The sequence below is a fragment of the Trematomus bernacchii genome, unplaced genomic scaffold (assembly GCF_902827165.1).
Source record: "Trematomus bernacchii unplaced genomic scaffold, fTreBer1.1, whole genome shotgun sequence".
NCBI classification, from domain to species: domain Eukaryota; kingdom Metazoa; phylum Chordata; class Actinopteri; order Perciformes; family Nototheniidae; genus Trematomus; species Trematomus bernacchii.
Genome location: NW_022987745.1, coordinates 87,841 through 114,046, shown reverse-complemented (window position 1 = coordinate 114,046; position 26,206 = coordinate 87,841). Strand labels below are relative to the sequence as shown.

Sequence of the window (26,206 nt, the reverse complement as noted above, 5' to 3'; positions counted from 1 at the left end):
TCAATTAGTTAATGTGTAGAATTGGTTAATTTAATGTTTTAATAGTTTACAGTTTTTTTCCGGAAAACTTAGATAGGTATACTTTTTGTTAGAGTTTGGTAACATTCTCAATGCAGGACTTGGAGTATTTATTTAGCGTTTAGTATTAGTACTTTTACTTAAGTAAAGGACGAGTAAACGTGCTTCATTTAAAAAATATAAGGCAAGGTTTTTTCTCCAGACAGAATCGTGTTTCAAGTCAGCGTTTTATTTTGAAACCCGGATGCAGCGTGTTGTTGTTGCTGAGTGTGACAGCAGCTCAGTTCAGATCAGCTGATGGGAACTGACTCACCTCTTCCCGGACAACATGTCGACACATCCAGCGAGAAAGAAGAAGAAAGAGGACTTCATTCTTTAATGAACTCGCGGAGGAACAGAGCGAGCTGCTGGACCCGGATTCAGGTACAGCTCAGATGTATACACATTACATTACATTACACGAGGGGAAACAACACGCGCTGTTTCTTCACTCTGGGTTATCATTTTATATCAGTTTGAGTCGATTAACACTCGTTTGACTAATCGTTACATTTAATGAATTAAAAATCACTAGATCTTTACATCTGAGTTTAAAAAGCACTACTTGATATCTAGTGTATTCCAGAGATGTGCTCTGACGTGTTTGTATGGAAACAAGTCATATATCATGAACAAAGTAATACAAATTAAAGAATAATTGGAATCTTAGTCGACACCTAGGATTAAGTCTAAGAATTGATTCCATACATTGATCGATATATCTGTAAAACTGATCAAATCATGGGAATCAAAACTTTCCAACTTATTTTCAACAGGAAATAAGCTTGTATGTTTCTTACAATGAAGTTATTCAGCATGAAACATGACTAATGACCTAATTCCTTGATTAAAAAACAGATAAATAATACTGATGTTTTCTGGAGAGAAAAATGCAAAAGCCCCACTTTAAATATTATTTGAACCAAATGTGTCCTCATTCGTTTCTTGAAAATAAGTTGTTCAGCATGATGAAAGCAAATAAAGCCACTAACAATCTTCCTCAATTAACGCTACATTTAGTCGACTTATTGATTCCATAAATCCCCCCCCCCCCCCCCCTTGCCTGAAAGCCTTCATTGGACTCCTTTGTTTACTTCAGGAACATAGTGACATCACCAGTGGCGGCCGGTCCATAGGGGCGCTAGGGGCGCCGCCCCACCTCTTCCCATATTGAAAAAAAAAAAAAAAAAAAAAAAATTAAAATTAAAATAAAAAAAAAAAAAATATGTTTAAAAAAATATATATATTTTTATTTTATTTTTAATGAACAAGGTAAATATTATATAATTGGTATCAGTAAAATGTATAATCTACAATAAAATCTCGTTTAAAATTGTGTTACGATGTCTAAAGTTACTGATAAGTCACATGTTTCCTGCCTGGCCTTGCCCATGCACCTTCTCTCGTCTGGGCGCTAAGAGAGGAGCCTTCAACCAGTGCAGCAGCAGCCACTAGCAGCTGACTGTTGCTATCTGTAACGTGTAAACTATGCCGCGAAAATATAATTTCAGCCAATCAGCGTCGTCAAAGATGACGGTCACCGGGCGCCAATGTCAGCGCCCAGTGCAGTCTGTGAGTAGTTTGGACAGTGACTCGTATCCGGTTGACGCAGTAGTTGATGATGGCTTCGTGTGCAGGTGGAGTCTCCGGACCTCGGTCCCCGCCTAATTCTGTTCAAGAGCTAATCTCCAATCCTTTCGAAAGGAGAAGTTTGGCAGATAAATTGTTGCTTAAAGACCTTGGACCGGACCAACCCGATTTGAATATATCGCAGCAATCTCGTGAAAAAGACAACATTTATACACGAGGCTTCACAAGTAGCTGGTACACAAGAAAGGCTTGGCTAGCTGGATGCAAACAGGTAAATGCTGTCTTTTGTTTCCCATGCTTGGATATCACTTTATAGAGAGGAGGTTTCCCATGGTTGTTAGAAGTTTATTAATAAGTGGGCATTTATCACAGAAGTGATTGTCTCCACGTTTGTTGCATTGTCTGTGATGTATTTTCCAACGGTTATAGCTCCTGTTCTGTCCCAGCAACACTACACGGTTTGCAGCTCCACCACATTTTTGGTTTATCTTCGGTGTCGCTTAAAATCTGCTTCCCATCGGACTAAAACCTCCACGTAATCTGAAGACAGATACTTGAAGTTATTTAAACCTTTTGCAAACTTTATGTTCTTTCTTGCTCTAGCCTTGCCAGTTACATTGTACATAACACATATATTATCATTATGCTAACTGGTTGTTCGTGTTAGACGATGTAGCTTTTTCATTTCTGAGTTATTGCTATATGTAAATAAGCCTGTTTGTAAATAATCCTCAGAGAAACAAAGAAAAAACACAATTTATGACATTTTGTGCTGTGGTTATTTTTTTTAAATTGCATTTATTCACAGTTCAGTTTGAAATGCTGTAGTGACTTGTATTGAACCACTTAAATATTTATAATTAATGCTACTGAAAAGATGCTATTAATTTTATATCTCACATGCAGTTCACTGTAAAGCTACTTGGTGAAGGTGTTGGTTCATAAAACATGAACAGTTTTAAGAAAGAAAAAAACAGACCAGTTCTGAGAACACAAATTCCTGGTAAAGTAGTAGATGTTCAGGTTGATAAATAATATTTTCCACACTGAAGATTATGGAGGTATTGATCAGTCTTCTCATATTTTTAAGCCTCGATTTCTCCTTTCCCCCCCCTCTAACATCACCAGAAGTCATCATTTAAGGGGTCATTTCTCGAAAAAAAATTCCGGGGGGAAACCCCCCGGGTAGGTCACTTACGGTACGTCAAGAGCCCCACCAAAAAAAAAGACCACCGGCCGCCACTGGACATCACTTTTGTAACACTGGCTAGCAGTGACGTGCGGTGAGGTTCATGGCTGGTGAGGCACTGACTCTTTCAGAGTCAGATTTACAAATATTATAGCCTATTTTGACCTTAATCGAAATATTCTGTTATTTTCAAAAGCTTTTTTAGTCTGATGCTGTGATTAATTTTAAACAGACCGATCAACAAAAGGATACCCAAAATCTAAATATTGGATTGTTCTTTCTAAGTAAGATCCCATTTTCATTACAGTTGTGGTCTTACCTTGACTTGAAGATGAATATAAGTCCATGCTATCCTTCTGGACAACAATCTCTATTACTGTTTTGTAAAAGTCCTCCTTATCTTCCCGTAGTTTCAAAAGTCTAGTTTCTTTGTTGTTTGCGGTAGAATAACAGTAGCAACAAGAACCTGTGGGCTCACGTGCGCCCCCTTCAGTGCGGCAGAGGTTATGGCTGCCTCCCCTGGTGATTTTTTCATTGCCGTTGTACGAGAGACCAGCGAGCCTAAATATCATATATACGTGAAATAAGTTATTTAGAGACTATGGATGGCGAGGATAAATGTAATAAAGGGATCTACAAACATTACATTGGTGACATACAGTGAGATGGTAACAGGCATGCACTTAGGGCCCGCTTTCCAGCCAGTTTCTGTGGGGTGACACATTCTGAATTGAGGCAGGGCTCATCTGTGCCTCACCTCAGAATGCGTCACCCCACAGTAAATGGCTTGAGCGCGCTCACAAAATAAGTGGCCGCGCTAAATTAGTGCCCGCGCTCCAGCAAGTTACTGTGGGCTTACGTGAGGCAGTGCTCATGCTTGCCTCACTTCTCATCGCTCCCGTAGCGGAGCTCGGCAAATTTGCTGATTTTGACTATAAAATGCGATTGGAATCATACAGAAATCACATTTACACAAGATCAGTGGAGACATTTTATTATTATTATTATTTAGTTTTTCTTTAATTGTTTTTCCGTTACATTGGAGTATGACAGGTGAGGCTCTGCCTCCCCTGCCTCCACTGACTGCACATCGCTGCTGGCTAGCGCACCAACACATTGTACGCTAAGGGGCGGGACATTAACTGTGCAATATATACCTGGCTGCTAAATCTTCAGAACTGCTACAGGATGTGTATTTTGTAAATTGTGTAGTTATCTTTAATATTTTGTATGCATGCTGCTTAGTTAACATTAAGCTGTCTGTGGCTCTTTTCTGCTGTAACAATGTACATGTCCCCTCTGTGGGACGAATAAAGGTATTCTGAATCTGATATATTCTCTTAGACAGAATCTAAACATTCCCACCATGAAACCATAAAACCCTCCAGTCAATATCCATTTGCAAATCCACTTTACAGCACATGTCCCCTCTGTGGGACGAATAAAGGTATTCTGAATCTGATATATTCTCTTAGACAGAATCTAAACATTCCCACCATGAAACCATAAAACCCTCCAGTCAATATCCATTTGCAAATCCACTTTACAGCACATTTCCCTTCTGTTGGACGAATATACAAGTATTCTGATTCTGATCTGTAAATAGTAGACCAATCCCAACAGAAGGATTTCTGAATTCTGACCTTTTTTCTCAGACTTTTTACATTTTCCCAAAAGTTCGCTTTTTCTCTGAATTGTAACTTTATTCAGAATTTTTACTTTTCCTTCCAAATTTTTTAAGAATGTTTTTTTTAAAGAACTTTTTGGTCAAATATTTGACTTTTCCCAAAAAGAGTCTTTGTTCCTGAAACTTCACCCAGAATTATGACTTTTGTCCCAGGATGTTTATGGAAGAGGATTTAGGCCATGTGACCAACAATTTGAGATCTGAACGAGAGATGTTTTTGTTTTATTATAATTTTTCCTTTTAATTTTGACTTAATTTCCGAATGTGTCGTTTTCTTAGAATTAACTTTTTTACCAGAATTTTGTATTTTTACTGCAAATTTTGACTTTTCAAAAAACATGATGCAATTAAAAACATTTTAAAAAGTAATTGATATTACAAAAAAATAAACATTAATTAAATTAAATTAGATATTTGTAAGGGCCTGGATGTATGTATATATCGAAACACTTAGCCTATTATAACTTTATAAATTATGCTATATCTATATATATATAGATATATAGATATTATGGCAGAGAAAAAATATAGATATTAGATTGAATACAAGAAGAGGGGATCTAATTTTTATCTTTTTTGTCAGACAGACTCCTCTGTGACTCCATGCCCCCCTCCTCCTCCTCCTCCTCCTCGCCGTGGTGAAGAGTAACCAGATTAAAGATGTCCGCTGTGGTGGGGGGGTCTCCTCCTCCGCCCTCAGGGCTCCTGGAGGGGCTCTGGTTCTCCTGCTCTCCGTCACGCTGCTGTCTGGATTCAGCCCGCTGTGCATCGCTCGGGGAGGGGGCTGCTGCAGCATGGACCCACGTAATCATTAACATAATCATACTTACTAATTATAATACTGTAAGCATTGGGTTGAGAGGTCATGTGTTGTGAGCATGCGCAGTCGGGGCTAGAGTGGTGTGTGACTTGGGTGTGACTCGACGTTAATAAACGGAGGCATCTGTGACGCTCCAAAAAGTACTAAGTTCCTGAGTTCTTGTTACACAGAAGTATTCTTGAAGCCTTAACACCTCGGACGTTACATTGGTGGCAGCGGTATCGGAGTGTGTTTTATCTGCTCTTGGATTTTTCTTTTCTGTGGACAATTACTGGACTTTCTGGTCGGCTCTGCTGGCTAGCTGTGCTAACGGTGCTAGCGTCGAAGCGTCATGTTCGGAGGAATGAAGGGAGACGGCGATATGGAAGACGATTATACCGGATGCACTGCTGCTTGGACTGGTTCTGTGAGTAGTGATATTAGAGTGGAGCTGCCGCCGATGTTTAGGGGCGACGGCTAGAGGCAGTTCGCTACGTGGATAAGACAGTTTGAAGCCGCTGTTCGTGCTCAGACGAGGGGTGCGAGGGGCACGAGCTACGCAGCTACCTTGCTGAACATTCTACCTACCAGACTAGACAGTGCAGCTTTCCTACTGTGGGACAGTTTACCGGCAGATGTGCAGGGTGATTACGAACGTGTGAAGGAGAAGCTGGCGGCAGCTTTTGGCCAGAGACAGTTCCTGCTTTATTTCCAGACGTGTGTATCTGCACGGCCCCCCCAGGCGAACGAGTGTTTGGAGGTGTATGCGGCGGACATTTCCAGACTCGTGGCTGAGGCGTTTCCCGATTATGACCGCGCTGCAGTAAATGGTGAGAAATTCAGACGTTTTTTGGCTGGCCTTGATCCTGCACTTCAAGCAAAATGCCATGAACAGGGGGCGACTGATATGGAGGAGGCGTTGATAATTGCTGGGCGTTGTGAGCGGGCCAGGCAGGCAATGAGGTCGAACACGCCTGGTTTGCCCTACTGTCCTCCGCATCCTGCTGTTGTTGCAGCCCTAAATTCACCGTCGGCTGGTGTTTTCGACTGTAAGGCTAATACCACGGATAAGCTCATAAATGTGGTTGAACGCCTCACCTTGAAGGTGGACAACTTACAGACTGAGGTAAAAGGCTTGAGAGCGCATAACCGTGGAGCTGAGAATGGCAGAGGGAGCTCCGCCTTGACCTGGGATCGTCAGCAGGACCAAGTGGAGCAGAGGGTGCACCGGCGTGCCTGCCACTGTGACTGTGGCGGGTTTGGTTGCAGATCTACCACCGGTGATTCCCACAGGGACGACCGCAGCAGGGGCCGTTCTCCTCAGCGCAGACCGCAGGATGGTTTTGGTGCCAGGGAATGGTCTCCACGTGAGCGGGGAACCCGAGACACCTCTGCGGACTTCTCACCGCGACGACCGGGCAGCGATGTCCCGCAAGGACCACACAGCCCTGGGGAACGTCAGCCAGGGCGTGGAGTGAGGTTTTTGTCTCCCTCTCGGCGGTCACCATCTCCATCCTCACACGGACGGCTGCAGGGAAACTTCCAGTGACTGGCGTCGAGACCCAGATGCCGGTTTCACCACTACAGGGTCAAATGGACTATTCTGCTGGGAAAGCGCCTGCTCGTGCATTGGACTCTTGTTCTGTGGGTGAGTCTAAGCCCACAGCCTATGTTAGAGGACTTGTTGAGGGTGTTGATGTTACTGTTTTGATTGACTCTGGGTCCAATGTTTCACTTATTTCTGAGGACTTCAGAATGTCCACGTCTGCCTTACGTAAACGTGTGCTAAATACCCAGTACACTTTTTCACGCACAGTAAATGGTCAATTGTTGGACACTCTGGGTACTGTGACTCTTCCCATACAGTTGGGGGGCAAACATTGGGAGCAGGCTGTGCATGTAGTGCGAGGGGCAACACAAGCTATTCTGCTGGGGTTTGATTTCATGTTGCAGGCTCGAGCTGTTATGGATGTTGGTCGTGGTCTGCTTCACCTGGGGAATGTTGATATTCCTCTCATGCATGCCACAGATTTCATACCAGAATGTTGTTACATCTCTATGTCTGTTGATGCTATTATTCCCCCTTTCAGTGAAATGATTGTCCCAGTTAATGTGGATATTCCCCGTACTGCTGGTCTGCCCATTGACTCTTTCTTAGGCTACCTGGAGCCTGAGGTGCGTGATAACGTGGGACTTGTGATTGCACGTACAGTTGCACCGGTGAAGAATGGATGCACTGTGGCAAGGCTGCTCAACCCGACAGAGAAGGAGTTAAAGCTGCACACCGGTTCCCATTTAGGTGTGTTGCACCATGTTAAGGACTGTGATCTACTCACCCCCGCTGAGGTTTTCCCCTCTCAGCAGGGGGCTACCCCTCTGCCGGATGTGGCTGGTTTCCCGTTGTCTGCTGAACAGAGACTGCAGCTGCAGGCCTTGATGGGGAAACACCAAGGGGTGTTCGGCTCTGGGAAGGGCAGAACAGGAAACACCGGTCTGATCAAACACCGCATACAGACAGGTGATCATTCCCCGGTCAAGCGTCGGGCCTACCGTACTTCGCCAGAAAAACGGAAGGAGATAGGCAGACAGGTTCAGCGCCTGTTGGAGGATGACATAATTGAAGAGAGTTGTAGCCCGTGGTCCGCCCCAGTGGTCCTCGTCAGGAAAAAGAACAACACATGGCGATTCTGCGTGGATTACAGGGGACTCAACTCTGTGACAATAAAGGATTCTCACCCACTGCCACGGGTGGATGACACATTGGACGCATTGGCGGGGGCCTCCTGGTTCAGCACCTTGGACTTTTCTGACGGTTACTGGCAGGTGGAAATGGCTGAGGAGGACCGCGAAAAGACAGCATTCACCACTGGCCAGGGCCTATACCAGTTCAAATCCATGCCTATGGGTCTAACCAATGCACCCGCTACCTTCCAGAGGGTTATGGAGCTGGTGTTAAGGGGGCTGCCATGGCACATCTGCATGGTGTATCTTGACGATATACTAATTTACAGTAGTTCGTTTGAGGCCCACATGTCTGCTTTGGAGGAGGTCTTCATTCGGATTGGGGCAGCTGGGCTTAGATTGAATGCCAGGAAGTCCCATCTTGCCCGTGATCATGTGGTATTCCTTGGTCACGTCGTCTCCGCCGGGGGGCTTCGTCCTGACCCCCGTAACACAGATAAGGTGAAGACTTGGCCAGTTCCACGGTCCGCTACAGAGGTGCGTGCTTTTCTGGGTCTCTGCTCTTATTATAGGAGGTTTGTGAGGAGTTTTGCCCAGCGTGCTGCCCCCCTCAACCATCTGACAGGGAAGGATGTCCCTTTTCAGTGGACGGCGGATTGCCAGGGGGCATTTGAGTTTTTGCGGGATGGTCTTTGTGCCGAACCTATCATGTGTCACCCGGACTTCACCAAGAGTTTCGTGCTGGGTACAGATGCTTCGCAGATTGCTGTGGGGGCTGTGCTGTCACAAGAAGTGGATGGCCTGGAGAGAGTGGTGGCCTACGCTAGTCGCTCCCTCACAGCAGCTGAACGGCGTTGGTCCACCTACGACAGGGAGCTGTGGGCGATAGTGTGGGCAGTGCGTAATTTCAGGCATTACTTGGGTCTTCTCCCCTTCACAATTATCACAGATCATCAACCTTTGTTGGGTCTGCGACGACTTCAGGTTGACAATGACAGGACGGGGCGTCGTAGCCGTTGGGCTCTGGAGCTGGACCCATACGACTGGATGATTGTGCACAAGAGTGGGGCCAAACACACAAATGCAGATGCCCTTTCACGCAGGCCTGACACCACTGAAGCTTTGGAGAACTCAGGCAGTCTCGATGCCACATCCGCTCCCTTGAATACAATTCTCCCTGGCGCTGGGGACAGTGGTCCTAGTGATGTGTGTGCTGTGGGCACTCCTGCCACAGCCCAAGCCCAGGGACCGATTTCAGGACCTCCTTCTCCTGACTCAGGGTCTTCAGTGGACCAGACCCTAATCTTCACTCTGTCACATGATGGCTCCGGTATTAGGGAGCTCCAGCAAAAGGATGCAGACATCGGACAAGTTTTGGCCTGGCTGGAGCATGGCCAACGGCCCCCTAGATGGAGGTTAAAAGATGCTAGTCGGGGTGTGAAGAGACTTTGGCATGAGTTTCCCCGGCTGACTTTTGTGGAGGGACTTTTATGTAGAGTTGTTTGGCTGTCTGAGGCAGGGCAGTCTACTCAGGTTGTTGTTCCTGCTGTCTTAGTTCCAGAGGTCCTGGGACACTTGCATGGTGCTCCACTGACTGCTCACCTGGCGTATGATCGCGTTTTGGCACGCGCAAGAAGTGTGTGCTATTGGGCCTCCATGCACAGTGACATTCGTTCGTGGTGTGACCAATGTTATGCCTGTCAGAGAAGGAAGTCCCCGGTGCCTAAACACCATGCCCCCATGAGAACTTCACATGCAGTTAGACCTTTCCAGCGGGTGGCGGCTGACATACTGGAGTTGCCGGTCACATCAAAAGGCAACCGGTATGTGTTGGTTGTTGAGGACTATTTCACAAAATTTGTAAATCTGTATGCCATCCCCGATCAAAAAGCCCCGACGGTCGCGGAGTGTCTCTTCCAGAACTACATCTTGGAGCATGGGGTAATGGAAACTCTGCACACTGATATGGGCAGACAGTTAGAATCAGATGTTGTGAGGCATTTGTGCGGCGTGTTAGGTGTGAAGAAGACGCACACCACGCCTTACAATCCGAAGTCTGATGGCATGGTAGAGAGGTTTAATAGGACACTTATCGATCAGTTGGCGAAATCTCTTCTATCATGTGAGGGGGAGTGGGACTCTTTTCTGTCACAGGTCGCATTTGCGTACAATACCAGTGTACATTCCAGCACAGGCTTCACGCCGTATTTTCTCACGCATGGCAGGGAGGCCAGGACTCCTGTGGATGTGTTACTGGGTCCAAAGCGGGATGATCTGGTGCAGGGTCCCCGGGAAGACTTTGCTGGTTCCCTTCTCAGACGCTTGGACACGGCGTTTGATCAGACAAGGGATAACAATTTTGCTGCAAGCAGCAAACAGAAGTCGTACTATGACGCCAGAGTGAGGCACGACCCGTATGAAGTCGGGGATTTGGTGTGGTTAAATGATCCCACTGAGAGCCGCCGTAAACTGGCTCCCCACTGGAAGGGGCCTTATCTGGTGCAGAGGCGAATGGATAGGGGTGATGAAGTGGGGGTCACGTACCAACTAAGTAGCCCGTTTGGGGATGAAGCCTCTCTCCAAACTGTCCATTACGACAGACTACGGCGATACAACCTGCCGGTAGCCTTTCCCTTGGAGGGACCATCAAGGTCTCTCTTACACCTTTCTCAGCCTCTTCCGTTGCAAGATGCAGTCTCCCCACAGAGCTCTGGACGCTTGAGGTTTTCCGATGGGGAAAGTGGCTGTGATCTTGGGCCGGGTTCTGGGGCTGGTGATTCCCCTGAGCTCGAACAAGCCGCACCGACGGTGTCCCGGGCTGGGAGGTTAGCGCGGCCTCCTGTCCGATTTTTGGACTTTGTTATGGGCTGAATGACTGGGGGTTACGTGCTTGTGTGATTATTTTCTCCTGTGTATTCTATGCTGCATAATTGGTTTTTTTTCATGTTTCGAGTGTGCAGGACAGGGGAATAAGTTATGTCATACCTAGTTTGATGTTTTATTTGGGCTGTGGATGTGTTTTGTTTGTCATTGTTTTTATTCAAAGATTTTTTTTTCGAATGTACGTCATGCCTGCATGTATTATTCTGCGGGGTAGTGTGTGGTTTGTTATGTTTTTGGGGTTTTTCGTGGTTGTATTGTTTTTTTATGTTTTGTTGTGTTTTCACCATGTGTGTGGAAATGGGGACATTTCTTTCAGTAAGGGGGGACGCATGTAAGCATTGGGTTGAGAGGTCATGTGTTGTGAGCATGCGCAGTCGGGGCTAGAGTGGTGTGTGACTTGGGTGTGACTCGACGTTAATAAACGGAGGCATCTGTGACGCTCCAAAAAGTACTAAGTTCCTGAGTTCTTGTTACACAGAAGTATTCTTGAAGCCTTAACACCTCGGACGTTACAATACTACAAATAATATTAATATTGGAATTTAAAATAATACAAATAATAATAATAATGATGATAATAATAATACTAATGTTAATAAAATAACAATATATGGACCCAGGTCATAATAATAATAATAATAATAATACAACTATTACTCTATGTACTTTAACTAAGTTTTACTGATAATACTTTTACCTAAATTTGGTTTTGAATATATATATATATACTTGTATACTTGTAACGGAGTATTTTCACATTGAGGTATCAGTACTGAAGCAGCAGGCGTCAGGTTGATCCCTGAGCGTTGTCTTGCAGGTTTCCGGCGCAGGCTGCTCAGCCTGATCAGCTGTTTTGCAGGAGGAGTGTTTTTGGCCACCTGTCTGCTGGAGCAGCTGCCGGACTCCTTGCAGAGCATCGAGGAGGCCTTCAGCAGCGCGGGGGTCACCGTAAGATGATATAACACACACACACACACACACACACACACACACACACACACACACACACACACACACACACACACACACACACACACACACACACACACACACAGGAACATCACATGACTTTACGTCCCCACAGCTGAGCTAAAGGTGGCTAACGTTAGGCTATAAATGAACTACAGTACGGTCACATGACTTCACATCACCACGCTAAGCTAAAGGCGGCTAATGTTTGTTCTCCTTTAGACACTTTCAATACCAAATCTGATAGTCGTCGTTCACCCTCGTCAGCGGCGTCTTCTTCTCTCCCCGCAGCTTCAGTTCCCTCTGCCTGAGTTCATCATGGCGATGGGTTTCTTCCTGGTTCTGGTTCTGGAGCAGGTCATCCTGGCCTTTAAGGACCAGCCTCAGATGAAGGAGTGTCGCGCTCTGCTGCCGAACTCCAGCGTCAACTCCCACCGCCACGGCGCGTCAGAGGAGTCCGGCGGCAGCCTCTTCCACGTGGACCTGAGCGCGCAGTCGGCCCTGCGCTCCTTCGTCCTGGTCTTCTCGCTGTCGCTGCACTCCGTGTTGGAGGGGCTGGCCGTGGGCCTGCAGGAGATCTACGTGGCAAGGCAAGGCAAGTTTATCTATACAGCATCTTTCAAAGGCAATTCAAAGTACTGTACACAAATGAAAAACATGCATTAAGAAATAGTGTCACGGAAACACGTTATGAAATGGTCATTAAAAAGGAAAGAGAATAAAACAAACATAAAACAAGCTAATCGTGTACTTTTACTCCACTACATGTATTTAATACATTTAGTTACTTTTCTACTTTTACTTGAGTAACATTTTGACTGTAGGACTTTTACTTGTAACAGAGTATTCCTAAACTCTGATACTTACTTTACCATAGAGTAGGAATACATTGTGACAAGTAAAGGTAAAAGTACTGAAGTACAACATCTGAGTACGCTTCCCCTCTGAACTGAATGCTTCTTCCCCATGTTCAGTTCTGACTCTGGGGCTGATGGTCCACAAGAGCATCATCTCCTTCAGCCTGGCCTGCACGCTGTCACGGGGCCGGCTGCGGCTCCCCCTGGTGGCCGGCTGCCTGCTGCTGTTTGCCGCCATGCTGCCGCTGGGCCTCGGCCTGGGCTCGGCGCTCTCGGAGACGAAGGCGCCCCGGCAGCACCGGCTGGCCCGCTGCACGCTGCAGGGTCTGGCGGCGGGAAGCTTCCTCTACATCACCTTCATGGAGATCCTGCCGCACGAGCTGGGCTCCGGAGGGAACCGCATCCCCAGGGTGGCCTCGCTGCTGGCCGGCTTCGCCTTGGTCACCGCCGTGCTCTTCATCAAACTGTAATCATCCCAGGGAGTTCAGCAGGATAATCTCCATATTAACACCACTTTATTTCTGAAGTAAGAAGCTAACACGTCACCACCGCTAAGCTAAAGGCGGCTAATGTTGGGCTATAAAGGAACTACAGCACGGTCACATGACTTCACGTCACCACCGCTAAGCTAAAGGAGGCTAATGTTGGGCTATAAAGGAACTACAGCACGGTCACATGACTTCACGTCACCACCGCTAAGCTAAAGGCGGCTAATGTTGGGCTATAAAGGAACTACAGCACGGTCACATGACTTCACCTCACCACCACTAAGCTAAAGGAGGCTAATGTTGGGCGTTGGTGTTCGGATCAGGGGAGCACAGGTTCAAACCCCACTGCAGTCAGCATGTCGTTGTGTCCCTGAGACACTTCACCCCAAAGTGCTCCTGTGGGGATTGTCCACAGTATTGAGTATGTACGTCGCTTTGGATAAAAGCGTCTAACAAGTGACATGTCATGTAATGTAATGTAAACAGTCTTTAATTTAGTTTAATTATATTAATAAGAAAAGCTTTTAATAGTATGTTCAGCAGAGCCGGGGTCTCGGTGCTGACCTGGTGTCAGTGGGACTTCATCTGGGCTGCTTTAGGGAAGAGGGAGAATATAAACTGTTATAAACCACAGCTAGATATTACGATAAGAAAACTAATATTGTTCAGAATCTATCTATAAAACATGCTTTGGTTGATTAGGTAAACAAACATATTTCTATAGAATATATAGACTTGGAGGATGAAACCCTGTTTAATGGTGACACATACACGCACGCAGCTTTTAACCCATCCTAGTACTGGGAGCAGTGGGCAGATATTGCACAGCGCAGGAGTGGGCGAGTGGGGGGTGTCCGGTGCCTTGCTCAGGGGCACCACGGCAGGGCCCAGGAGGTGAACTGGGACCAAGTAGCTGTCCACTCTCCATATTTAGGTCTGTTCGGGGACTTGAACCGGCGACCCTACGGCTCCAAGCCCCTACTGACTATTATTAGATCAGAAAGATTACACTTATTTTAGATATGAAATGATATGATTAAATGACATCAGCTATATAGACACTGTAATGGCAACTTTAATGTTCCAATGCCCTATATTCTATGAGCATCTGCCGGGCTGGTGGAATCGGTGTGCTCTTCCTCCTGTGTCCTCTTCTTCCGGTCACCTATGACCCCTTTTATACACCCAGTGCAGCTAAACCCCGCCACCAAGTGTCCAAAAATAATATTGCAGTATAAATGGCTCCTGCAGACACCTTATAGGATGCTAGTATATCTGAAATGACTAGGTTAGCTACGTTAGCTAGCTAGCTTACAGCAGATCTGCAGTAACATCAGAAGGAGTCATGTGATCTACAGACAGTTGTTGTTGTTGTTGTCCCCCCCCCTGCAGGAGGATGAAGCTGGAGAAGGAGCTGGTGGCTCAGCTCTGGAGGATCTCCTGGAACGACATTCAGATGGGGAACCTGGAGAAAGTGCTGCGGAGCGGCAGCAGGATCACACTGTCACTGGTCAGCTCACACACGCACACACACGCACGCACGCACACACACACACACACACACACACACACACACACTCTTATTAAGTGTTTCTGCACGTCTCTGAATTCCTGAATTGAAAAAAAAAAAAAAATGCCTGTAAAAGATATACAAAAATATCCTAAAAATGAGTGGAAAATGTTTTAAAAATAGCCAAATAAATGTGAATAAAGTCTGCAAAATAGCCTAAAAATGCATAAAGAGTACTATACAAAAATATATCCTAAGAAAAAGTGGAATATATCTGAACGAATCCCCTAAATATATGTGAAACACGTCTAAAACATTTCTGAAAACGTATTGAAAAAGAATATCTGAATAATGTGTAAGAAAAAACAGTAAAAACAACGAGATGAAAACACAAGAGGATATATATAGAATATGAAGCATTGCTGCAGATTAAACTAGCCAACATTATATAAAACATACACATCAACGCTGCAGTAATCCACACTCATCATATACGATATAAAACATTTTACTTTAGGTACTTTAACTACATTTAGCTTCAGTAAGGTTTTGAATTCAGTACTTTGAATGGCTGACGGTTATTTCCACCCTCTCTTTCTGCAGAGAGGCTCTAACTACGGCTCCCTGATGACTGGGGATGGAAACATGCAGGTTTTTGCAAAAACTGGATATTTTAAGGTGAGTTTACATTAGAAGAAACACGTTATATTATGCACCACATGTATCCCCTATTTTCCAATTCCTTTCTATATTGTTATGGCTGCTGAGTGGTGCACAGAGATATCCTATAATCAGGGGTGCACATAACTGGTACGCAGGTACGCATGCGCGGCCAAAATGTGGAATGCGTAACGTCCCGTGAGTCATTGCGCGCCTTTGCGTACCTGGTCAAATCAAAACATATTTGGTGTACACGTGTTTCATGTAAAAATTCAATGGAGTAGACATGTCGAAAAAACAAAAAACACTGAGCAACTACTTTGGCGTTTCGCCACCTGCAAAGAAACAACAAACCGAGCCAGAGCCGAAGAAACGATTATTTTCTGTTAAGTGGCTCCAAGACGTGCCGTGGCTGGATGCCGATGATGAGCGCACTGAAATGTGGTGCAAAATATGCCGCTCGCATCCACATCTAGCAGACAAAACGGGTACGTTTTATACAGGCTCGAAAAATGTCAACCACCCTTTGTTTGAAAAACATGAAAAGAGCAAGGAGCATGTTAATGTGGCACAAGTTATTGCTAATAAACAAGCTACTACAGAAGAACTATCCAACCACCCACTTGCTAGATGGCAAGGCAAGCTGAATGAAGAGCAACGGCAAGCCCTGTGTAATATTTTTCTCCTCGCCTTTCATAAAGCTAAACATGCACGTCCTATGTCTTCCTATGCTGAGGATATTCCTTTACTGAAGCGGCTAGGAGTAAATATCGGAGGCGCATATCACTCGCGTGAAGGGGGGACACGAATAATGCAGACCATTGCGCAAACTATCAGTGGGGAGTTGAGACTAAAGTTGAAGTCTGCTGAATTTTGGGGGCTACTTTTTGATGGATCTGAGGACATCACAAAAACCGAGCAGGAGATCGTTTACATCGTGTCCGTGTCCAGCAACGGAGAGTTTACTTCGGACTTTCTTGGACTAATTGAACTGGGTGCTGACCGAACCGCGCAGGCCATAACAGACGGACTGGTGAAGCTTTTCCAGGAGGCAGGCTTGGATGACTGGAAGAAAAAGTTGGTCTCTGTGTGCACAGACGGGGCTGCTGTTAACGTTGGTGTGTACAACGGAGTTGTGCCAAAACTACGCCGACTGGCTGCGGTGGGAGACTCGCTTGTGCACATCCTGTGCACCGCGCACACACTGGAGAACTGCGCCAAATCAGCTGATCGCAACGTTCCTTACTGTGAGACTTTTAATCGATCTGTGGTCAAGCTGCTCCAGTTTTATTTACAGAAAGGTGGAGCAAAACACACTGCTGTGCTAAAGAAATGGTGTCATGAAAATGGGATCCCCTTTGTGAAACTGGGTAAGTTTCACAATATCAGATGGTCTGCGTGGAGGCATGAAACACTGTTAAAAATATCAAGACTATTGCCAGCCATTAAAATGCAACTGGCTACAAGTGATAACAATGACTTAAAGCATATATGCTCTGAGCGTTTTCACTGTTTTCTGGCCAACATGCTTGACATTGGCAACATTTTGAAGATCACATCCATTAGGTTTCAGAAGGAAAAACTGACCATTGGGGAATGTAAGGATGAACTCATGGTGGCCATTGGACAGTTCACACTTCTGCTCGATGCTGAAGGCCACTACAGGAGGACACACACTGTTTCCAATGATGATGCTGACAGGGACAAGACAAACGTACTCAGGGGGTTAATTGAAGAGTTTGAAGTCAGATATGACTCCCTCAAGTCATCTGATCACTTCTTAGTGTTTGATCCTTCAACTTGGCCTCAGCAAATGCAAGGAATTCACAGTTTTGGCAACACAACCGTTTGCAACATTCTTCAGAAATATGAGGCCACCTTGCAACTTGACAGTGACACTATTCTGAGAGAATGGATGCGTTTAAAGCAAGCAGGAAAACGCTTGGCTGCCTCCTCTGTGTATGACTTGCTCCAAATAATAAATTGTAATCCAGATGCTTACTCCAGCATCAACACATTAGTTAAACTGTCTCTTACACTGCCATTGAGCAGTGCAGCTTGTGAGAGGGGATTCTCACATCTAAACATAATAAAGACCAAGTACAGATCTCGTCTGTCACATGCTCGTCTTTCAGCCCTGATGCACATTCACCTGTCAAAGAAGACCACAGAGACATTTGACCCAAAGCCAGCTGTTGACCTGTGGATGGAGACGGCAAATCGGAGGCATAAAAAGGAACAGGGAGGTGCATCTGCAGCATCATCCTCTACCATACAAGAAGTGGAAATAGAGGACAGTGAGGAAGACAGTGAGGAAGACACTGAGGAGGACAGTGAGGAGGAATACACTTATTGAAACGACGCTTCCTGTGGGGTGAGTACCAAACCCTGTCTCCTGGTACTCATCTGAGTAACTCCCATAAAAAGTTATGTGCACCCCTGCCTATAATCATTTAGTTTAGGAGAAGGCCACATGCTAAAGATCCTTAAAGCTGCACTTTCTCTACTGTCCTGCAGGGGGCGACTCCACTGGTTGATTGTATGGAAGTCTATGAGAAAATGAGCCTACTTCTCTCTTGATTTATCACCTCAGTAAATGTTTCCTGATGAGTTGATGCTCTCAATGTGTAGTCTTCTTCAACACAGCATGTTGTTCCTTTAGTGAAATGGTCCCGTTTGGAGTGAACATGTTGTTTCTCCAGGGAAACATCGTGGCCATTAAATACACCGACAGGAAGCGCTTCGAGCTGAACAGGGAGGTCCTGTTCGAGCTCAAACACGTGAGTGACCTTCAGATTTAAACACATTTTGTTTATAAGGAAACAAAGGAGGGCCATACCATGTTTGTTCTCTTTTAAAATTCACGATCATCACATTTTAAACGGGATAGGCACATGGAGAAGGCTGATGATGCATTCAGGTGCTACTCGGAGACGGGGTGTTTTTCCTCTAAGTTGCGCGTGTTAATGAACTTAAATGTGGGAACAAGATGCTCTAAAGAAGTGTCCTTTAAACACGTTGATATCTGTCTCGGAGTTGTTGTTGCAGTCGGGAACTCATTTGACTGCAACATCACATGAAAGCAGTGCAATCTCACAATGTTAGCGAAATGAAAACACAATCTGTGTATGTCCCGCCCCTTAGCCTATCACGCACAATGTGTTGGAGCGCAAGCCAATAGCAGCATGAATGTTCCATAGTGATGTCACTATGTTCCTGAAGTAAACAAAGGAGTCCAATAGAGGTGTTTCAAGCAGGGGGGGGGGGGGGGGAGATGTGTGAGAGAGAAACTCCCTCTGAAGGGAAAACAGGGATATTAGCGTCTGCAGACCATTTACATGCACTAAAGCCTAACACACTACAGGAGAGGGGAACCCAAAATAGCAGAATAGACTTTAACAGGTTTTTTTTGGCTTAAGCTTCAAGAAATCAGGCCAGTAGTTTTCAGTCATCAGTGACATAATAACATCATCAAATGTGTGTATTCTCTGTGATGTGTTTTGTATCCTGTGTGTGTAGATGCGGGACGTTCAGAACGAACATCTGACGAGGTTCATCGGAGCGTGCATCGACCCCCCCAACACCTGCATCCTCTCAGAGTACTGCCCCAGAGTGTGTGTGTGTGTGTGTGTGTGTGTGTGTGTGTGTGTGTGTGTGTGTGTGTGTGTGTGTGTGTGTGTGGTGTGTGTGTGTGTGTGTGTGTGTGTGTGTGTGTGTGTGTGTGTGTGTGTGTGTGTGTGTGTGTGTGTGTGTGTGTGTGTGTGTGTGTGTGTGTGTGTGTGTGTGTGTGTGTGTGTGTGTGTGTGTGTGTGTGTGTGTGTGTGTGTGTGTGTGGCACTGAAGATCCACGTGTCGGCGGCGACTCACGACATCTTGCAGGAGTTTAACTGCTTCCAGCTGGAGAGGAGAAGAGAGATCGACGTGAAGGGCAAAGGGAAGATGACCACCTATTGGCTCCTGGGCGAGAGCGACAGCCAATGAAAAGACAGCTTCCAGGGGACAGAGAGGAGGGGACAGTGGGACTCCAACAAACTAGAGAGTAGGGCGCGCTGACAGAGGAGACCCTTCTGAGACCTGTGCAAAGACATCAATAATAACTTGATACCGTGTGCTGCAGGTCTCATGTGTTGTTTGTACGAGTTAGGGTGGGTTTACGGTTGATTTGAAGGTTGTACGTCTAAGGTTCGGACCTCCACTGCTGACAGGCTGTGCTCGGCTCTTTAACAGAGGTTCAGGAAGTTAACCAGACGTAGATTAGAAAAAACAAACCGTTACAGTGTGTTTGGAATGGAGAACGGGAAGGAGAGAAAGAAAATGAAGGAGTGGAAAGACAGAAGAGAAATGCCCAGTCCTCGTCCTCCTGTCAGAGGACATTCAGATGGATTCAGACTGGAGGAAGATGCTGCTGCACTCACGACGTACATGTGTGAACAACGTAAAGGGAGGGAGAGTGCGAGGACAGAGGAAACACTTGTGAAACCTGTGCAGGAACAGGATGTAAAGGAAGGAGCAGAGACATGCAAAGAGACAACAATACTAACTTCATATGGTGTGCTTCAGGTCTCATGTGTTGTTTGTACCAGTTAAGGTGGCTTTACGGTTGATTTGCAGGTTGTGAAGAAGGCAGGAAGAGACGTCCCCGGTCCTCGTCCTCCGGTCAGAAGACTTTTTCATTTCTGATGGATTCAGACTTGAGGAAAATGCTGCTGCACTCACGACGAACCTGCACAAACTAGAGAGGCGCGCTGACAGAGGAGACCCTTCTGAGACCTGCACAAACTAGAGAGGCGCTCTGACAGAGGAGACCCTTCTGAGACCTGTGCAAACTAGAGAGGCGCGCTGACAGAGGAGACCCTTCTGAGACCTGTGCAAACTAGAGAGGCGCTCTGACAGAGGAGACCCTTCTGAGACCTGTGCAAACTAGAGAGGCGCGCTGACAGAGGAGACCCTTCTGAGACCTGTGCAAAGACATCAATAATAACTTGATATCGTGTGCTGCAGGTCTCATGTGTTGTTTGTACGAGTTAGGGTGGGTTTACGGTTGATTTGAAGGTTGTACGTCAACAGTTCTGCTGTCAGTTACTTAAAAATAAATACACATATTCTTTAAAAAGAATAAGTGTTCATACTAGATAACACATAAGCCCACACCAAAGTGTATTAATAGATGAACTGGTGATGACATTTTAAACAATATTCTTCTACAGTTCACCAGCGAGAACACTTCTTCAGATGAATACTCACTGGTTGGTTTATTGAAGGATGGTTTGGTTCGTTAGATTAGAGATCAGCCTTTTGTTTCACACAGTGGATGAAACAGCTGTTTAGTGACTAGTTCTGTGATCAACTGAAGCAGGGCTCATTCATTAGTCATTCAATCATCCACAAACACCTCGCTAAAGATGCTCAATGAGGCCCAGCTTTGCAGAACATCAGTAAACAGGATTAGATCTCGGTGACCGTTCTCTGTAAGTGTTTCCTTTTTGGTTTTTCAATTAAAAAATGCAATAACATGAAGTGTTTTAGTATTATTGTGTCGGGAAAACGTCAGCAGTGCAGACTGCAGGGGATTAAAACCTCTGGCAGTTATTAGACAAATATTTTCTTTACCAATGCATGCATTCATGAACTGAGAAATACTTTTTATGTCAACGTGTCTTACATTTTGAAATCTTTTACATTTTTGTATGTAGGATACTGTAGATATTGCAGATTCTCTCGCGTCCAGGAGAGAAGCTTAAAATAAAGAGACTAACTGGAGTCTCTGAAAAGGTTCAAATTGGTACTTTAATTAAGTCACGTGGTAATAAAACAAACAGAAGGTACAGTAGTGAGGAGACAAAAGCAGATGTTGTCTCGCAGCTGGTACCGTGAAAAGAGAGCGAGCACACGTTGATTGTCCTGCTTGAATCTATAGGCTTGTTTGAGATGAGCTGCGGCTCGCCTCGAAAGTAGACGAGAATAGCCGATCGCAGCCGGGGGAGGTCTCAAAAAACTCGCCTGAAGTCGGACAGCTCGGAGTCGGCTTCTTCTTCTTCTCTCGGTTTTTGGCGGATTGCAAACAACTTTAAACTGCATACCGCCACCTACTGTACAAGAGTGTGTATCACCATATCATCCTATCACCACTTGTGGAATTATACCACTGTATTTACGTTGTTTTAAATTATTCCAATCAATCCTGTTTCACTCAAATACTTAAGAATGGCCTTCCTGGTAGCTCTTACCCTTCTGTCCCCAGTGTCCCCATCAGGCTCCACTCCCTTCCTGCCTCTCTGACCCTGTCTCTTAGTTGTTCCCTCTCTGTTTTGTACATGTTGCAGTGTAATACGATGTGTTCCACATTTTCTTTCACTCCACATCCCCTGCATTCTTCAACTTCGCTTTTTACCATTATAAACATTGTGCCGTTTAATCCTGTATGATCCAATCTGAGTCTAGTGATGGTGATCTCCTCCCGTCTGTTCCTTTCTGTATAGATCTTTGTTATGACTGATTTCTGTAACTTGTGGTATCTCCTCCCTTTCTGATCTTCCTCCCACCTTTTCTGCCATATTTCCATACCCTTCTTCTTAATTATTGCTTTTCCTTCTCCTTTCCCAAGTGAAACTGGTATTGCTATTTCCTTCTGTAACGCATCTTTTGCTAATTTATCAGCATGCTCATTCCCTTGAACCCCCTCATGTGCAGGCACCCAGCATAACAGCACATCTATTCCCCTCCTCTGAAGTCTCAGTAAGTAATGGTTAAGTTCAATAATGAAATCTTCTCTAACAGTTATTGTGGACTGTATGCTTTCCAAAGCAGAGAGTGAGTCTGTGCAAGACCTGTAGTCTTCTCCTATTGGCCGGCGTCGACGGGGGCGTGTCCAATGCAAATCCTGTCGGTTTCTGCTGCTGAATTACATCAATCTGATGTCTGTGGTCATCTAAACATTCCCTAATAAACCTCATTCCAGCGTCAATAAATGAGTGTTAAACTCAGGGTGTTTAGTGTACAACATCACGTTATTTCACCTTCAATTCACGGTTTGAAAACGTAGCATTTCGCCACAAGCTAATGCTAACCGGAAATGACGAAATTCACCAACGGAAAACCGGAAGTCACATGTGAATCTTCGGTTTTCAGAATAAAACAGATTTAAATGAAATACAGTGTATTTCATTCAAATTACGCCACATCAACATTGATTTTAATTTCTAACAATCCCTCCTTTCACACCTTTTAAGGTGTGAACACAATACTGAAATCAATGAGTTCTTCATAAGACTGCTTTTAAACTGACGGTATGTTTTAGACAAAATTATGCCATAAAACATTGATTTTAATTTCTAACAATCCCTCCTTTCACACCTTTTAAGGTGTGAACACAATACTGAAATCAATGAGTTCTTCATCTGAACTTTGCATAGTACATAACTCATATCAAAAACATACTATCAAAATGGAATGGTTCAAATAACAGTCATCAAAAATACAAAAAATACTTCGGTTGGTCTTCAACATAAGTTTTCCCTTGTGCTTAAACTTCTAGTTTTAACATTCAATATCACTTTTCAAAATAGCAGCAATTAGCTTGGTTTTTAACAACAATCCTTCCTTTCATACCCTTTAAGGTATGAACATAATACTGAAATCAATGAGTTCTTCATCTGAACTTTGCATAGTACATAACTCATAAAGGGTAGAAAATACAAATAGTAACAATACATATTCATCATAAATGCGAAGTTTTTCATTTGTGCATAACTTCTAGCTTAAACCTTTAATATCACTTCGTAAAATAGCAGCAATTAGCTTGGTATGGAAAACGTCGAACTCCCTCCTTTCACATCATATATATCATCTTCATACTGTATCTGGTGTAAAGGCACTTGTTCTTTCACAAAATATAAGAAGGATAAAACTATCCGAAAATATTACTCTTTATTTAAACAATCCTATCCTCTTCAGTGTTGCACACTCCCTTTTTCAACTAATGTCTAGCGCTATTCTATCGGTCTGTTTTTATGTGACTGTTTGTGTCATCCTTTTACTGTGTCTCTGGTGTGATTTAGGAATCTCTGCTGGTTATAGCAGATATAGTTCTCCCCATCCACATTCTTGTTGGTTGTGGGACAGAGGAATAATAATTCAGAACCTGCTGATATCTGAATCTTAATACTCGGCATATGTTACAAACAAAATAAAACATCTTCATGGTGAACTAAATAACATATTTCAATAGCTCGGAATGTCTGATGAGCATCTGTGTTGTTCCTAAATAAAATCCTTGTAATCTTTTTCAAATCTAAATATAACAATGAACTATTCCTGTTTGTGGTAAAGACACACACTAACGTTATGTAATACAATTTCATTATGGATTCAAAAACAACTGAAGTCATAATGCTGTCAGAGTGAATGATTTCCTGAGTGTATCTGTCCTATAAAAGGTACGTCATTCTCTGCTTGGCTCGTGTGCAGAAATCCCATCAGTTGCACCTGGCAATACTGCTTCTACCTGTCTATTATCAAGCTGAAAAATGAATACAGAATTCCAACATACTGTCATCAAATGTCTTTCTATTATAAATGTAAATGTATATCCCCATAATGACCTAAACAATAAAGTCCATGGCTTTTACTTCTATTTCTTTACCAGGCTAGTTACAAGATGTTGTCTAAAATAAATTCTGTGTCATTACATTACTATGTTTTAGCTTAACTGTAATATGTTCTTTCTATATTTCTATAATATGTTCTTTCTATATTTCAAACCTCAGTTACTCTAATGATCTCCGGAGAGCAATAAAAAATGCAAAGAGACAGTACAAAGAGAAGGTGGAATCTGACTTCAAAGGCTGTAACACTAGGAATATGTGGGCGGGACTAAGGACAATGACTGACTACAAAGGAGCAGCGGGGGGTGCTGCGGGAGTGTCTGCGTGCGCATCTCTCCCAGATGAGCTAAACAGTTTTTTTGCACGCTTTGAGAGCAGCCAGGCTGTGGAGGTACAGAGGGACCAGGAGCTACACTGCCCTTTTGTTTTAAATAGGGCAGATGTGTGTAAATCCTTTAAAAGGGTTAACCCACACAAGGCTCCTGGACCTGATGGCATCCCTGGCCGTGTTCTCAGGGTGTGTGCAGTTCAGCTGGCAGAGGTGTTCACAGACATCTTCAACAGGTCCCTGCTGCAGTCTGTAGTCCCCACATGTCTTAAACACTCCACCATCATTCCTGTCCCCAAAAAGACAATCATCACCTGCCCCAACGACTACCGCCCAGTAGCACTCACCTCCATCATAATGAAGTGCTTTGAGCGGTTAGTCAAATTATTCATCACCTCCTCCCTCCCTGAATCTCTGGACCCCCTGCAGTTTGCCTACAGAGCAAACAGGTCCACAGACGACGCCATAGCCCTCACCCTCCACACTGCCCTCTCACACCTGGACCCGAAGAACAGGAACACATATGTGAGAATGCTGTTCATTGACTACAGTTCAGCATTCAACACCATTGTGCCCTCCAAGCTGGCCATCAAGCTCAGAGACCTCGGGCTCAACAGCGCCCTCTGCGACTGGATCCTGAACTTCCTGACGGGCAGACCCCAGGCAGTGCGGGTGGGAAACATCACATCCTCCACCCTGATTCTTAACACCGGTGCCCCTCAAGGCTGCGTGCTCAGCCCTCTCCTCTACTCCCTGTTCACCCACGACTGCGTGGCCACACACAGCTCCAACACCATCGTGAAGTTTGCTGATGACACGACCGTCATCGGCCAGATCACAGACGATGACGAGACGGCATACAGAGAGGAGGTCGAAAACCTGACATCTTGGTGCCAGGATAACAACCTCCATCTCAACATCAGCAAAACCAAGGAGCTGATTGTGGACTACAGGAAGCAGCAGGGAGAGGGACACGCCCCCATCGCCATCAATGGGACTACGGTGGAGAGAGTCAAAAGCTTCAGGTTCCTTGGGGTCCACATCACTGAGGACCTGACATGGTCTCTTCACACCACCACCATCACCAAGAAAGCTCGACAGCGGCTCTTCTTCCTCCGCAGGCTGAGGAGGTTCAAAATGGATTCCAGGATACTCTGCAACTTCTACAGGTGCACGATAGAGAGTATCCTCACTGGCAGCATGACGGCCTGGTACGGCAGCTGCACCGACCTCGATCGTAAGGCTTTACAGAGGGTGGTGAAAACTGCACAGCACATCACCAGGACGGAGCTGCCATCCATGGAGGACCTTTACTCCCAGCGGCTCAGGAAGAAATCACTACGGATTATCAAAGACCCCCATCACCCCAGCCACAAACTGTTCTTTCTGTTGCCGTCTGGCAGACGTTACCGCAGCATCCGGCAAGGACAAGAAGATTCGGAGACAGTTTCTTCCCGCGGGCAGTGAGACTGTTAAAAAATTGAACTGTTGAAACAACTTCAAACATTCAACTGCTACTCAGTAGTATGTATCTAATACCTAATATATATATATCATTCCAATAACTTGTATATAGACTCATACTGCACTATTCCACATCATAACTTTATTTCATTTTTATAACTATTATTATTTTTGTATTGCTCTTGCTCTTATTGTTATTATGTTATGTTATTATGTTGCATTGTTGGAGAAGCCTGTGACATAAGATTTTCAACTGCATAATTACTCTGTAGCTATGTCAGATTGACAATAAAGAACCTTGAACCTTGAACCTTGATGTCTGTTAAAATATTACAAAATTGTGCCATTATCACAGGTCAACTTCTTTGGTATTCCATTCTGGAATTACATCTCTCACAGTAGCCCCTTGGCCACTGCTTCTGCATCTGTGTTACCTGTTG

The 26,206-nt window shown here is 44.8% G+C and overlaps 2 protein-coding genes across 3 annotated transcripts; both read left to right on the top strand.

The window, feature by feature from the left end:
• The first annotated feature begins 297 nt into the window (after positions 1–297).
• On the top strand, positions 298–13,269 carry LOC117496426 (zinc transporter ZIP1-like). Of its 2 annotated transcripts, none has more exons than XM_034148091.1 (5): positions 298–441; positions 5,107–5,327; positions 11,705–11,835; positions 12,148–12,446; positions 12,831–13,269. In XM_034148091.1, exons 2-5 carry the CDS (start codon positions 5,318–5,320, stop codon positions 13,207–13,209), a joined length of 819 nt encoding a protein of 272 aa, XP_034003982.1. In that variant the 5' UTR covers positions 298–441; positions 5,107–5,317; the 3' UTR covers positions 13,210–13,269. The 2 variants fall into 2 exon arrangements, with proteins under 2 accessions (XP_034003982.1, XP_034003983.1); XM_034148092.1 differs by having other exon boundaries at positions 12,148–12,451.
• A 324-nt stretch (positions 13,270–13,593) lies between these two features.
• Positions 13,594–19,414, top strand: LOC117496424 (atrial natriuretic peptide receptor 1-like). The gene is made up of 6 exons (XM_034148088.1): positions 13,594–13,622; positions 14,594–14,711; positions 15,315–15,389; positions 18,074–18,151; positions 18,891–18,999; positions 19,269–19,414. Exons 2-6 carry the CDS (start codon positions 14,598–14,600, stop codon positions 19,412–19,414), a joined length of 522 nt encoding a protein of 173 aa, XP_034003979.1. The 5' UTR covers positions 13,594–13,622; positions 14,594–14,597.
• Positions 19,415–26,206: the final 6,792 nt, after the last annotated feature.

Bases quoted from the DNA above. Each gene is read 5' to 3' on its own strand.
- LOC117496426 (XM_034148091.1), top strand. The intron at 11,836-12,147 runs GTAAGATGATAT...CTCTCCCCGCAG, and splicing joins TCAGCAGCGCGGGGGTCACC to CTTCAGTTCCCTCTGCCTGA. The intron at 12,447-12,830 runs GCAAGGCAAGTT...CCCCATGTTCAG, and splicing joins CAGGAGATCTACGTGGCAAG to TTCTGACTCTGGGGCTGATG.
- LOC117496424 (XM_034148088.1), top strand. From the start codon at position 14,598: ATGAAGCTGGAGAAGGAGCTGGTGGCTCAGCTCTGGAGGATCTCCTGG. The intron at 18,152-18,890 runs GTGAGTGACCTT...CTGTGTGTGTAG, and splicing joins TCCTGTTCGAGCTCAAACAC to ATGCGGGACGTTCAGAACGA. The intron at 19,000-19,268 runs GTGTGTGTGTGT...AACTGCTTCCAG, and splicing joins CAGAGTGTGTGTGTGTGTGT to CTGGAGAGGAGAAGAGAGAT.